The sequence below is a fragment of the Xyrauchen texanus genome, chromosome 29 (assembly GCF_025860055.1).
Source record: "Xyrauchen texanus isolate HMW12.3.18 chromosome 29, RBS_HiC_50CHRs, whole genome shotgun sequence".
Classification (NCBI taxonomy): domain Eukaryota; kingdom Metazoa; phylum Chordata; class Actinopteri; order Cypriniformes; family Catostomidae; genus Xyrauchen; species Xyrauchen texanus.
Genome location: NC_068304.1, coordinates 33,790,534 through 33,805,721, shown reverse-complemented (window position 1 = coordinate 33,805,721; position 15,188 = coordinate 33,790,534). Strand labels below are relative to the sequence as shown.

Below are 15,188 nucleotides of genomic sequence, written 5' to 3'. Positions count from 1 at the left end.
AGAGAGAGTATATTTTTTATATTTTCAATAAAATTCATATTTCTCCTGTATTTGCAATTTACTGTATTTAAAAAAATAGTTCACCCAAAAATGAAAATTCTATCAATATTTACACACCGCCATGTCACTCCAAATTTGCATCTACCTAAATCTCCTTTAGTGTTCCATTAAAGAAAGCAAGTCATACAGGTATAGAAGGACTTGACTACTAGTATACTTAAGATGTTATGTTGTTTCATTGCGTGTAAGTTACACTTTAATGAAGTTTTAAATTTTTTTTAATCAACCATTGCCCTTTAAAACACAATTGTTGATACTGAATCTTTGATTCAGGTCTGAAACCTTGTTTTAGGTACAATACCTATAATTATTTCAACAAGGCAAAAGAATCACACACTTAAAATCTTATAAGACTTTCCACTTTATGGATGTTGCAATTGGAATTAAATTTGTATAAAATTGTCACTTGAATTAGTGTAGAAATGCAAAATACTACTATTAAAAGTTATACTTGTTCAAATGTTTATTGAATCAAAACATGCAATAGTTTCAGTTCATACAACACACGACTCTCAAAGGAAAGATGTCAAATTAAATTGAATGTGAAAAAATTCCCTTGAATTTTTAACAAAGGCTCCTTAAATATGAAAATTCACAGTAAGACAATTAAATATTTGTATTTTCAAAAACAGAGAGGTTATTCAATGTAAAACATGTATTGTATAAATCCCTCATTAGTCTCTACATGAGTCATTTGGCATTCTCAACAGATTTACAGACATAATATAAACACACTTTACAATTTATCACCCTGCAAGTCCTGAAGACAAAATTGTGCAGCTAAAACATGTGCAATTGTTGACAGTGGCCTCCGAATGATGGTACTGTAACATAAAATGCCACAGAACAAAAATGCTCTTGGTGTCAATGACTATAGCCAACAAAGTTCGATCCATGCTGACATGATCATTGTTAAAAAGGTAAATACTGTTAAGATTATTTTTCAAACAAAACATACAACTTGAAGAGATCCAAGACAGCACATATCAATTATTAAAATCAACCTAAAAAAGTGAAAAACCAGCAAATCAACAGTATATTAAATCATTAATAAAACAATGTCTTCCTGAGACGAGGGTTAGAATACCCCAACACTATAAGTTCATCAAATATTACAAACAATCAAAAGGAAAGTGTTTCTGTAAAGAGGTATTGCATGTCAGTTAAAAGAAAACATGTGCAGTTATATGCAAAGTTATTTATATGCTACAGATATGAAGTGAGTGGAAATGTGATTCATCTTAAGAGACCAGGACAGATTAAAATCAGTGGATGTTCTTTGACCCCTTACCCCTTGTTTAATGCTAGAATAAAAAATATAAACAAATAGGTGATGGCAAGGTTAAGGTCAAGGTGCGTTTTAGACCCCCCCAAATGGTGCAGTAATCCATAATGTATGCCAACAGTGTAATCCCAAGCACTCCACGTCGCCCTCTGCAGTATAAAGAAAGTGCAAGGCACAAAGCTGGTCTAACAAATAACTTCATAGTTGGTGGTGTGCTTGATCTCACTGCTGTATGAAGAATCCCAGTCCCTTTCAAATACCGCTTGTAGCTGCTCTTGGACTGTAGGTGTTGTCATCTGAGCTGAAGTCTGGTTCACCACTAATGCAGAACCTGCAGTGTTCACAAAGTAGTCTCCTGACCAGTTAGAGGTACCTGACACAGCATAGAAATATAGAAACACGTGAAAATTCAAATCAAGTCAGATTCAAAAGAAGTCAGATTAAGGAAGCGTACTTGGCAGTTCTAAGAATGTTTATAGAAGTTCTAAACGTTTATAAGAGGAATAACTTGAATAGGTAACATAAAAATAAGGTGGCATACCTATATACGCAACCTTATCTGTGACCATGTACTTGTTATGGTTTACTCTGGCAAATGGAATTTCTTTCTGTCGAGGGTTGGAAGGCACTGTAAAAATTTTCTGTGAAGGACAAAATATTGTCATTGTAAGTTTGTTACAGGCATAGACAATAGGTGAACAGCTGTGGTCCACAAACAATATGGAATAGTCCCACTTTTACACTTCATGAGTTCATGCAAAAATAATTTTCATTTGCATTTATTTACATGCAACAGTATAAATAGAAATATACATAGAAATATATCAATAAAATGATTCGTAATTTTTTTTAAATGTTCATTTACATGAACCATCTGAACAAACCGATTTACTAGAATGAATTGGATATCCTAATGCTACATGTGAGAGGACAGATTAGGAGAGCATGCTTAAATATTCCCTCAGCTCACTCGGCTGAAAACTGTGTGCAACACAAAAAAACCCCCCAGCAATTTAGAAGCAATTTTAAGTCCTTACATTTTTAAAACAGAACTTAAGTGTTTTTAATACTTTTTAAGGATCGATGACATCCTGACTCTGAATTCTTGGTTTATTTAAACGAAAAGTTCACCCAAAAATTTTAATTCAAGTGCAATGGAAAGCGGTATTAACATATGAACACACAATGGAAGTGAATGGTGGCCAGAATATCATATAAAGGCATCATAAACATAATCCAAACAACTCCAGTGGTTTAATCAATGTCTTCTGAATCGATCAAAAAGGTCTTGGGAGAGAACAAACCAAAATATAACTCCTTTTTCACTGTACTGCCATTGCAGTCTCTAGCATCTTCCTAGTATTACCATGCATGCCAGTGTTTTTTTTATTAGAAAAATGGAATTGGTTCTGAATAACCACAAGGTCATATGTCACATAGCAGAGTACATACAGTAACAGACTACACAGTACCAGCTGGGAAACTTAAAGCACAGATAAAACCCTCACCACTTGAATGTCCAGCTTGTTTGTATCCTGCAAGGAAGCAAGTGAGTTGAGGAAAGGGAACATGATTGGGCTGGTAGTCTCCCAGCAACTGATCAGCAGACGCACACGAACTTTTCGCTCATAAGCCACACGGCGCAGCTGGGTGTCAATATCTGCCCAGTACCTGTAAGATATCACAGAGAGCCAGGGTCAAAGATTATTTATTATTTTCAGAGGCCTATTTGGAAGTTTAGAAATGCCCCTTGTCAATGGCAAACACCAAACTGATTAAGTACACATTAAAGTTCATATATCATACATTTTCATAATTTTTGCCCTGAGGCCAAGAATGCTATGCTAGATTTTTTGGACTATAAACATTCATAATATAACTGCTCATAGCCATATTTCACCCTCTCACTGAACCCAAGAATTAAACATGCACTCGTTGCTGTGCCTTTAAGACAACCAAGTGAACTTCTTAATCCTGACTCTCTCACTGTGACTAAGTGGGCCAAGTTTTAAGCTAAAGAGGTGTCTTTGACATGTACACAGGCACTTTTTTTTATTCTGATGCAAAAAATCCAATAATTTCTAATCAAACAAGTATTTATTGCAGCTCAGTTTCAACAAATGGTTTTGTGGCCTGAGGAGAAAGTTTTGAATCCTAAAAGTTACTTACAGTATATATATATATATATATATATATATATATATATATACTGTAGGTAACTTTTAGGAATAAATAAAGGGGTTCAGGGGTAAAGCAGGAAAGGGGGAGATAGAGGGGGAATCTGAGAACCCATGAACACAGTACAAGATTTTATGTTTTATAAAATAAAATCAATATTTAAAATCATCAAGGACCAATTGACTAATCAAGAAATAACATGTAATTCTAATAACATATGTGTGGCAGGGCAGAGGGCGGGGCTTGATCCTACACACCCGGTCCCGTATTAGGCTAATACGGACATGTCTGTCAACGATCTCTCTCCCCCGCACGATCCCCTGCAGTCGACCTTTATCCCGGAGGCATAATTAGCCTAATACGGGACCGGGACTGTAGGATCACGACCCGGCCCCGCCCTCTGCCCTGCCACAATATGCTTTTAAAAAACTTCATAATAAAAAATAAAAAAAACACTAAGGCTGGTTGGTTATGAAACATATATGTATAAGCATACTGTATATCTGTAAAAGAGAACCACAGCATATATCACAGACCTCTGGGATTTGGAGAATTCCATTGTGGGAAGATAGTTCATCACAGCAATGTAGACAAACTGCTGGGCATCCCCAATCACACTGAGGATAGACTGCAGGTCTGGAGTCCTGCCTTCAGCACACAATGAAGGAGGAGAACTCTGTTTGAAAGACAGACAGGCCTTAAAATTCTCCTATCTTGACTCAATTACAGCAAATAAAACTGCAACTAGCAGAGTAAACAACACCAGAACGAGGAACAAGGCAACCCACAAAAATTCCAACAGCCACTGTTTTGTGTGAGCACATAAATTTGATTGTAATTGTTGTATTAGCTGTGTCTTTGCTACACTCGGTTTCTTGATTGAAACATGTGTATTGTTTTTAAACATATTTATTCTATACACTGTATACAGTATACTCATGCTCCTATATGTATATGATGGAAATGTGTGGACCACTAAGAAGTGATTCGATTGCATTAAAAGGTGCTCTCTTTAGCTTAATTTATTCAATGAAAGCGTATTTTCTTACTGATAGGTACACACTGGCGTCAGTCCCATTGAGTGACAGCTGCATGGGTGTGTCCTTATTGTACAGAGTAGAGAATTTGCTGGGCCAGTGGGTGGGAATGGCCTTGGTCTGATTCAGGTACCAATAGGCCTCGAAGATCTTCCCAAGGTCCTCAGCAAGACAGCTGCAGTTATACACAACTGCACCCAACTCCTTCACCTGAGAAGGGACAAAATGTAAAATAGAGAACTTTTGAATACATGATATACAGTATATGAAAGGTGTAACATATTTAGTACATTTAAAGTATACAGTAAAACTAGATAGGTACCCTAATGGCACTTTTCCACTGCAAGTTACAGTTTAACTCGACTCTACTTGCTTTACTTTTCAAGTGCTGTTTTATGCCACCTCAATGTGGGTGGGATTATAGGCAGATCGTCATAGTTGCGCCGCCTCTACTGCCGTGACGTCATCTTAAACGCAACACAAAACAATAAACAATAACACGACCGCTAGCTGTTAGCTACTAGCTCATTGTGCTGTATAAAGCAGATGCTGCATGGTGATTTTACACAAATGTAATGGTTAAATTGGCCTGGTTGTTTTAGAAGCAAGCTTTCCAGAAGCTGGTCAACTAAATAAAGTGAAGCTTTCAAGCAGAGTATAGAGTTAACGTACCATCCTCCATCGTGGACTCCAGCCGTGGCTGAGTCCAGGGCACTCTCTGTCCCATTACTCGCCGGTCTAGATAGTGTCCATTTGATCGAACCACTTCCACTTGTCCTTGATGGTTCTGTAGTCACTTAGTTTTTTTTTACTTTTCCCTACACTGTTGGTAGGTCCGGTGGTAGCCGTGTGCGTCCAACAGCTGAGACACTTCCTAAAAGACTTTTTAATTTTGCATTGTTTCGTTACGTCGCTAACGAGAGGAACGTCTGCACCTCGTTTATTGACCACGGCGTGGCTTTGCGCACAGCCATTTTTACAATTCGAAAGCCAAGTGAACAAATGATACTGCTATCACTGTAGCTAACTTTAAAACTAGCGGGTTGATGTCCCGTGTCAAAAATCCAGTCATGCTGGTAGTGACTATTCTCTCTGACCAATCAGTGATCTGCAGGGTTTTGAACCTTGACCGAGGTGGTACTAAAAAAAGTACAAGGTACCAGGTACTATGCACAGTGGAAAACCCCCAATAAGCGAGCAGAGTTGTACCGTGCAGTGGAAAAGCCCCAAAACAATGAGAAGTTGGCCCATTTGAACATTCTGTCCATGTAAGTCTATAGGCCTTTGGGGAATTTTAAATATCTGCCATGTAAAAACCATAACCTGAATAAAAACAGCCTGAAGGTCTGTGCCAAATTAGGTGAATGTAGCTTGAAATCTCTAGAATGAGTTACAGTCAGAAATTTTGGTCTTGGTTTTAAAAAAAAACCACCCTAAACCATATCTGTTGAACAAGAGTAACCTATTAGTAACCTAAAGTAATTACTTGGCTAAAAAAGGATTGCCACAATGCTAGGGTGTCATGGGTGATTGCTAGGCCATTGCTATGCAGTTGCTAAAGTGTTGTTAGTGGCTGTTATTGTGTTAATATATGGTTTCTAAGGCTTTGCTAGTGTTTTCTAGGAGTACTACCCAAAGTCTAAAGGGACCACCCCCAAGTATCAATGATATTCTCATTCCTACCTATGACTCGGGTACCTCTTTAATGTGATTTCTTTTTTATCATAATCATAAGTGCTTACAAAAGTTATAGCACACCTTTCCTCAACAGGCTGCAAGATTTAAGCAGTGCAGAACTGAGCAGTTACTAAGGCTGTCAAATTAATATTCAAATTAAAAATGCACATTTAAATGCAAAAGCAAGAACATTCGAATTTTAGCTTTGTGCCAAACACTTACGATGACTTTAAGCACTTCAGTTGTGCTCAATCTAGCGTCCTGTTTGAACAGACGTATTGCTGGACTAGGGTAAGATATATGCCATTATAAGCTCAACTGCATACCATTAATACCTGGACAACATAATCACAACAGGTGTTGGGAATGTTGTTTCTGAGTGTTCCTGTACCCTAGGATCAGCCACATTCCCCTGTGGCAGGACCGGAATCACATTGCATCAGCAGCGTTAGAAAACTAGGTTTGGATCACACGTTGAAACCAGGTAGTAATCGTGTTTGCACAATCACTGATGAGTGACATTCAGAGGTTGCATTTTTCCCTCTAACATGACATTTTTTGTTCACTGATGATTGGGTTTAGGTTTGGGGTTTGAATTGAGGGGTACAGTTTATAAAATGTGCATTCTTCTTCACTGTATTACAGCCTGTACAGATGAAAACAATTAGCTTTAGGCGCCCCTCCGTGGACAATGTACCCGGAAAATGGAGCTCACATGTTCACATAAATCCCCACAACACTTACCGCATTGGCCACTGGGGGCAGTGTTTCGAATTCAGTTACACACCACAGTTTAATACATTGGATTCGTATAATGCATAGTAATAGTAATCGTAATGATTGCCCTACCAAGGAGTAATAAAGGTTATATGGAATATGAAACTATGTTATATTTAAAAGTTATGAGACACAATAAGTAGTAGTAGACAATACAAAAGTGACAAAATACAACTAAGGCTAACCTGGGTTAGTGATCTCCAGTCCATATTGGCGCTACCTATGTAAATGTGCTTCTTATCCACAATCCAGAATTTTGTATGCAGCACGCCTGTCGTGAGCTCCCGCATATTCACCATCCGCACAGCAGCACCTACAACAGGGAAAGCATTCCTAACTAATGCCATAATTTCAGACATAAATATCAAAGTGAATAATTTGAAACTACAATAAATTAAATCTTTTACTTGGTTTATCCTGTTTTAAACTGTGTTGAAATACCTTTTTTGTTTTGCAATAGTATCATATATGGCAGACCTCACATTGACTTACCAGAGTTCACAAGGAACCTAATGTCATCTAGAGGTTTCGTCTCTGATGGTGTATCAACTGCGATCCGAACAGACACTTTCTCAGAGAGCCGCCCTAATTCATGCAGAATCTGCTCTCCCTAGAAAGTACAGATCACTCAGACAAACAGTAACTGATTAAATCTATTTTTCAAAGAAAATTCAGTTAACTTAAAATCCAAACCTGATTGGCTGTGGTCTCACTTGTGTGTGTGTCACTATTGCTAAGAGTCCAGTAGAAGGAGGTAATGTCCAAACTGGTTTGAGCACCAGCTATGAGGTTAAGCCAGGCTTCATATATGGATTGGTGAGAGGCAGAGGAGTTAAACACAAGTCCCTCAGGAATACTCTCCACTAAAACAATCCTGTTAATGAGAAGAGAGATTTTCACAGACATTTTAAACTACAGCTGACAACGAAACCACAAACACAGACTTTATTAAAAGTGCAGATGTGAAACCGTGTATGCTACGGTTAACCTCATTTACCAGTGGACTACTAAAACACTCAAAGGCTTTGTACAGATTTGAACACAAATCAGTTTTAGTCATTTAAGAATCTGATCCATATCACGTCCATGTGTGGTTTACTTTTCAGATCTGAAGCTAATGCCATATAAAGTGTGCAATATTGACAGGAACAGAGCCTGAATTCACAATTTTGCTCATTCTTTCCTCATATAGCAAACTATGTAACATGTATGTAGTGAATAGTGAATGAGTGAATGAGTCAGCAGTTAGTTAAGGATATGATATAGGCATGGTGCAATAAAACAGTATGTGCATACTACAGTTGAAGTCAGAAGTTTACAAACACTTAGGTTGAAGTCATTAAAACACATTTTTTAACCACTCCACAGATTTCATATTAGCAAACTAATTTTGGAAAGTAATTTAGGACATCTACTTTGTGCATGACACAAGTAATTTTTTCCAACAGTTGTTTACAGACAGACTGTTTCAATTTTAATTGACTATATCAACATTCCAGTGGGTCAGACGTTTTCACTAAGTTATCTGTGCCTTTAAGCAGCTTGGAAAATTCCAGACAATTATGTCAAACCTTTAGGTAATTAACCGATTAGCTTCTGATAGGCTTATTGGCATCAATTGGAGGTGTACCTGTGGATGCATTTTAAGGCCTACCTTCAAACTCAGTGACCCTTTGCTTGACATCATGGGAAAATCAAAATAAATAATCAAAGACCTCAAAAACAAAATTGTGGACATCCACAAGTCTGGTCCATCCTTGGGAGCAATTTCCAAATTCCTGAAGGTACCACGTTCATCTGTACAAACAATAGTATGGAAGTATAAACACCATGGGACCACATAGCCATAATACCGCTCATGAAGGAGACGCATTCTGTCTCCATGAGATTAACGTAGTTTGGCGCGAAAAGTGCAAATCAATCCCAGAACAACAGCAAAAGGACCTTGTGAAGATGCTGGAGGAAACAAGTATCTATATCCACAGTGAAACGACTTGAAAGGCTGCTCAGCAAGGAAGAAGCCACTGCTCTAAAACTGCCTTCCAAAACGGGTCTTCCAAATGGACAAGAACCCCAAGCATACCTCCAAAGTTGTGGCTAAGTGGCTTAAGGACAACAAAGGAAAATTTGTGGGCAGATCTGAAAAAGCATGTGTGAGCAATGAGGCCTATATCTGGCTCTGTTACACCAGTTCTGTCTGGAGGAAAGGGCCAAAATTCTAGCAACTAATTGTGAGAAGCTTGTGGATGGCTACCCAAAATGTTTGACCCAAGTTAAACAATTTAAAGGCAATGGTATAAATAATTACAAAGCGTTTGTAAACTTCAGACCCACTGGGAATGCGAAAAAGTTATATAAGCTGAAATAAATAATTCTCTCTACTATTATTCTGACATTTCACATTCTTAAAATAAAGAGGTGATCCTAACTGACCCAAGACAGGGAATGTGTTCTACAATTATATGTCAGGAATTGTGAAAAAATTTTTTTAAATGTATTTGGCTAAGGTGCATGTAAACTTCTGACTTCAACTGTATATGCTATACTATGTCCTAAATCGCTGATGTTTTCTACACTTACAGCTCAGCTACTCTCAGTCATTACATGAATAAGACTCCAGCAATAGTGCAGTTGACATATTACTAGAGGTAGACTGATACATCAGTTTTTTTACCAACTAATCTCTGGCGATAGTTGGTTTTTGGAACTATCGTTTATCGGCAAAAATCTATGCCGATAGCTGCTGATAGTTTTTTCGTAATTTCAAAATAAGTGTCCCTGGTGTGTTTTGGGCTTGTTTGTACTTAAAAGTCCAGCGTTATGTACCAAATCTAACCTTATCAAAACAATAAACTGCATCTGGGGTTTTATTCATTTGGACTCAATTTATCAGTTAACGGTCTTTCCCCACCACCTCAGTTATCGTTATTGGCAAAATCCACTGTTGGTCAACTTCTACTCATTACTATAGCAGCTAATATAGACACGCCATATAGCTGACTACGCTCCCAGTACAAAATTATTGACAAAATTCCATTGTAATTACACAATCCTAAATATCAGATATGAAAAAACAAATGCAGAGTGAACAAAGCCAATGAAACTGAATTCACATGTCACATCCTGAAAAAATAAATTAGACACTTTTGGCACAAAAAAATAAGTGACTCAAACTGATATCCCTTGGTGGGCATCTACCTGCAGGGATCAGTACAGGTCTCTCTGATAAGACGATGTTCATGCTGTCCAGAAGATTCTGAGGAGGAAGTTGCAAGAGGAACGAGCAGGGTTTGGAGGGACAGGAGTATTAACAGCACTGTGGTTAGACAGGTAAGGATGACCAAACACCTGTAATACTAAACACAGATATGGGACGGGTTCAACACCTTTGAGCAACAACAAAAATGTACATACAAAAGGGATAATGTACAGCTAGCTGCTAATTGGTGCAATATAACCCTGATAGGGTAATCAGACGAAACATAAGGGTCATTGAAGTAGGGATTCATTTCCATAATGACTAGCTAACTGTACATGATCACATTTATTAAAGAGTAACTTAATGTAATTTTTGGGAATATATCACCCAAAAATGACAATTCTCTCATCCTTTACTCATCCCAGATGTGTATGACTTTCTTCTGCTGAACACCAACAATGACTTTTAGGAGAACATTTCAGCTCTGTAGGTCCATACAATGCAAGTGAATGGTGATCAAAACTTTGAAGCTCAAAAAATCACAACACAACATGACTCCAGTGGTAAATCCATGTCCATGATAGGTTTCAAGTTATTTTTATTTGTAAATATTTTTTTCACAACACACATCGTTTCAAAGCAGCTTTACAGGAACTCATGCATTAAAATAATGAAACTGCATTATCTATAATGTCTTACAGTGATTATTGTGTAGGTGTGGGTGTGAAACAGATCAATATTTAAGTCCTTTTTTATTATAGATTCTCTTCTGTACACAGTAGGTGGCAGTATGTATGGAGAATGCGAATCGACAAAAATACAATGAGAAGAATGCATGTGTAGATTTGTAGTAAAAAATATTTTAATATTTGTTGCTTACGTTGGCCCAGGGGTGCACAACACAACAAAATTAGCCAAGTAATTAAAAGCTGGAAACAAAATGGAAATAAACCACAGCACAGCAAAAAAAAAAAGCCAAAACACAACCAAGTTAAGCCACAACATAACAGAAAACCCAAATTATTATCCTCTTCTGATCATTTTCTATTTTGCAGCTTAATTGAATTGTTTTCATCTTTTTTTTGCTTTGCTATTTTTGTTGCGTTGTGTACCTCTGGGCCAAACAGCTTCTCACCCACACCTATCAGATCACTTCTGAAGACATGGATTTAACCACTGGAGTTGTGTGATTACTTTTATGCTGCCTTTTTGTTCTTTTTGGAGCTTCAAAGTTTTGATAACCATTCACTTGCATTGTATGGACCTACAGAGTGGAGATATTCTTCTAAAAATCTTAATTTGTGTTCTGCAGAAGAAAGAAAGTCATGCACATCTGGGATGGCATGAGGGTGAGTACATGATGAGAATTTAAATTTAAGGTTAACTATTCCTTTAACAAATAAATACATACATAGACTTTTCAGTTGAAAGTTGACATTACTTTATTAAGTTAGAATAAAGAGATCACAGAGTATAGATGGATGGATGGATACAAATAACTTTAATACCTTTTGTGAGCCAAGATGTGTTTCTCCTCTACTTAGCTCCATGTCAACCATCTTAAAATTTAAAAAGAATAGAAGTTAGTTCAGAAATTTGTTAACAAAAACAACAGATAACTTTCAAACAATATGTGGTTTTAAAATGTGTGGAACAAATCAATAAAATCAATAATTATAATTCATTTTAAATAAATAAATAAAAAGACTATGTTTAATATACCTTTACATACTGAATATCTGACTTCATTGTGTTAAGGTTCGCCAACACATAAGGAGGAAACACAAATCCTAAAAATAAAATAAAAAAAAAAGCAAGATGAGTCAATCATTGCGAAAAGGGCAATGATTGACTCATTGCAATCTGGACGAAAGGGCGGTGTGTTTCACCATGTGCCCATTTGTGCATGCCCATGCATGCTGCCATTCACTGTTGAATCTCCTGTGTCCAGCATTTCAATACACACAAACCTTTTGCCAGCTCAAAATACAGAAAGAGTCGGGCATTAGTGGCAACAGACAGATCAGCCAGGTGACCAACCAATGAGCAGTCTTAATGAGCTTGCCAAATCTTTTACACACACAACTGGTTCTTTGGGCTGTCATGTGACTTGAAAGTAAAATAATGAAAAATAAAGAAACTTTAGATGCTGTGGGAGTCATGAGCACTGAATCACGAGCCTAAACTTCCCAATAGCAATGTGATCTAGTTATTTACTCTATTCTGGTGTTTTCTGTTGACTAATCCTGACAACGAGTAACAATGACTGATCCTTTAGAATGGAGCAAGGAAAACAAGAAATAATGTCCATAGATCCAATTGAGACATTGACAGTGTACACATTATGTATGGATAGTAGTTTCAAAATATCTTATAAATTTGTTATTCCAGGATTTATTTCAGAAAATGTGCAGTAAAAGCCTGCACAACCATGCCATTTGGTTGGTTGATGTGGAGACAAATCTTAACAAGGCCATTCATTCAAGTCTTCCTTTAAAATAGGTATTGTAGCCCATGACATATCCACTTACAAACAGGAGCGTTCATAAATGCAAACATGGAGATGAAAGTGGACTCTTGTATACAATCAGTTTCAAACAGGCATCTCATGAGTCTAATCAGTGGCATTAACAAGCCCTGAAGATGCAGAATAAATCGAGCAAGGCTGAAAGCATTGCAAGCGCAACAACGTCCTACTTGCATAATATCAGGGTATTTAACTAGTGGGTTCTTGCCAAGACGCGCAGTGATGCCCAGAAATGCTGCACTCGACTCTGTTGCCGATAAATGCTGTTACTTTACTTTCGTAAGTATAGTGTACAACAGCAAACAACACATTTGTAATAAATGTCAATATTATTGCATTCTGGGTGTGCATGCATTATCTTTTTCGACATATTGAGCAACATAAATCTCATTCGAAGGAAAAGAAGGACCTACCTGTTATTTTACAAAGCGAATAATCTCATTTGAGGCGCAGCGGTATTGATGCTATCAATAGTCTCTATTTGCAAAGTAAAACAAGTGATCTCTTTTAAAAGTAACGATGTCGGTGTAAACAACGAGCGGCGTTCACTCTTTTTGGAGTTGTCCTACTCGTGTCTCCTGTCATATAGTGTCACGTGGCCACACTCAAAGTAGATATTCATCTGTATCACGTGATGGCACATTTGTGACCAAAACAGCGAAACCTTTGCTTTTCTTTATAACGCTTGATAAAGTAATACTGCGTTACTTAATGTTATTTAATAACATTTATAAATAAATGTTATTTTAATCAGTTATTCTTATCTTTCAAATTCCATATGGCGTCATAACACATACAATGGGAGGGAAATAAAAGGGAGGGAAATACAATCTGAACATTTTTAAAATGTTAATTTTATTTTTTTAGTAACGTCAGTTTAGTAAGGTCTGCACATCCTGTACACAAGGTCCAAACAAGCGGCATAAAAGTAGCTACAGCTCTCTCAGTGTTTCCCAACCACTGTGTGTGAAAGATAGGCTACTCGTGGAAAATTATAAAATTCCGCAAAATAAATACATGAAAATAAATAAATAAATAATAATTAAAAAAAAAAAAATCAGGGATCCAAACACCTCACCTTTCGACGAAATTTGCCGGTTGGAAACTACAATCGGACAGTTCTCTTATGAGAGGTTCTCTCGTATTGCGTAAGCTAGCTTACGCTACGGGAAAGATTCATCTTTTCTGAGATATTGAAGCCAAAAAATTATCCTTAATTTTTGTATCCATTGTCAACGCAGTGCGGCAGCTGCAGACCTTGAGCAGGCTAGCTAGCGAGCTCATAGGTTGCTCTGCGGCAACTGCTGCAGCCTATAGACGAGCTTGGGCGAACTCGCATCCAATGAGAGGCGTCCGCGCTCACTGCAACAAAGCCCGCCAAAATGGGCGTGACTAGAGTGCATATAAGCGTAGTTCGTAGGCTGGAACCCTGATTTTCATCTCTTCAGCGAAGCTCTTCGCATCTCTGAACTGGAAGCCGCGTCGCCGTTCGAGGGGCATCAAGCAAGCGTGGACAGCTCTCGAAGAAGCCGGCCGTCTTCGCCACCTTCAGCCGTCCTGCGAGCTACACCATCCGGCGACGTATCCTTTTTAAAGCAAGCTAGTTCTTATGAACTTCACAAAAGAGTACGAGCGTCTTTTTAAAGATGCCTCGCTCCACTTGCGCCTCATGCCGCGCCCCTCTCAGCACCGGAGACCGCCACGTCATCTGCGCTCTCTGCCTGGGACTGGGGCATGCAGAGCTCGCCCTCGCTGAAGGCGGATGCGATCTCTGCGAGGAGCTTCGATGTCGACCCTGCGGGCTCGACTCGAGCGCTCAGGACCGAAGCCGCCGCGCGCCTTCCATTCAGCCGCGCAGTAAAAGCGCCGCTCTCAAAGGCTGCCGGAACCAGTGGTAGAAGCGATTGCCTCGCCGGAGCCCCTCCCTCGAGCATCGCCTTCACCCTCCCCGCCCACCCGGGACGCGCAGTTGCTGCCGAGCGGCTGCTCTGCTGCCATCTCGGACGAAGAAGCGGAGGATAAGGGCTGTTCCATCATGGCTTCGGACAGCGAGGAGTGGTCAGGCTCACACGCCTCCTCCTCGGCCCAGGAATCCAGCAGGACCCGCGCCGGGTCGAAGGGGAACTAAGCGCCTCCTCACACAGGCCGTCGACCGCCTCGGGCTCGAGTGGTCACCGCCCCCTGAGCAGGCTCCCAACAGACTCCACGCTGCACCTTTGCCCGCCCTCCGCGAGATGGCGGTTTAAGCTGGTGCTCCCGTCTAAGGCCTGCAGAACTACTTCCGCCTGTGTTGGCCGTGCCTATACCGCCGCCGGCCAAGCCGCATCTGCTCTGCATTCCATGGCCGTCTTACAGACAGAGGCTGTTTCAGATCTGACTAGCCGACTTGGGAGAAGCTGAACGCACTACGCGCCGCTCTCTCTGTCCGGTCTCTTCGGTTCCATGGTG

General features: G+C 39.1%; 1 protein-coding gene across 2 annotated transcripts; it reads right to left on the bottom strand.

The window, feature by feature from the left end:
- Positions 1-515: 515 nt before the first annotated feature.
- Positions 516-13,308, bottom strand: LOC127622979 (5'-3' exonuclease PLD3-like). Of its 2 annotated transcripts, XM_052097197.1 has the most exons (12): positions 13,154-13,308; positions 11,936-12,003; positions 11,722-11,772; positions 10,213-10,370; positions 7,708-7,888; positions 7,507-7,624; positions 7,200-7,327; positions 4,573-4,770; positions 4,060-4,199; positions 2,854-3,016; positions 1,887-1,986; positions 516-1,718 (listed from the first exon to the last, which is right to left on the bottom strand). In XM_052097197.1, exons 2-12 carry the CDS (start codon positions 11,960-11,962, stop codon positions 1,531-1,533), a joined length of 1,452 nt encoding a protein of 483 aa, XP_051953157.1. In that variant the 5' UTR covers positions 11,963-12,003; positions 13,154-13,308; the 3' UTR covers positions 516-1,530. The 2 variants fall into 2 exon arrangements, with proteins under 2 accessions (XP_051953157.1, XP_051953158.1); XM_052097198.1 differs by lacking the exon at positions 11,936-12,003.
- Between the last annotated feature and the right edge of the window lie 1,880 nt (positions 13,309-15,188).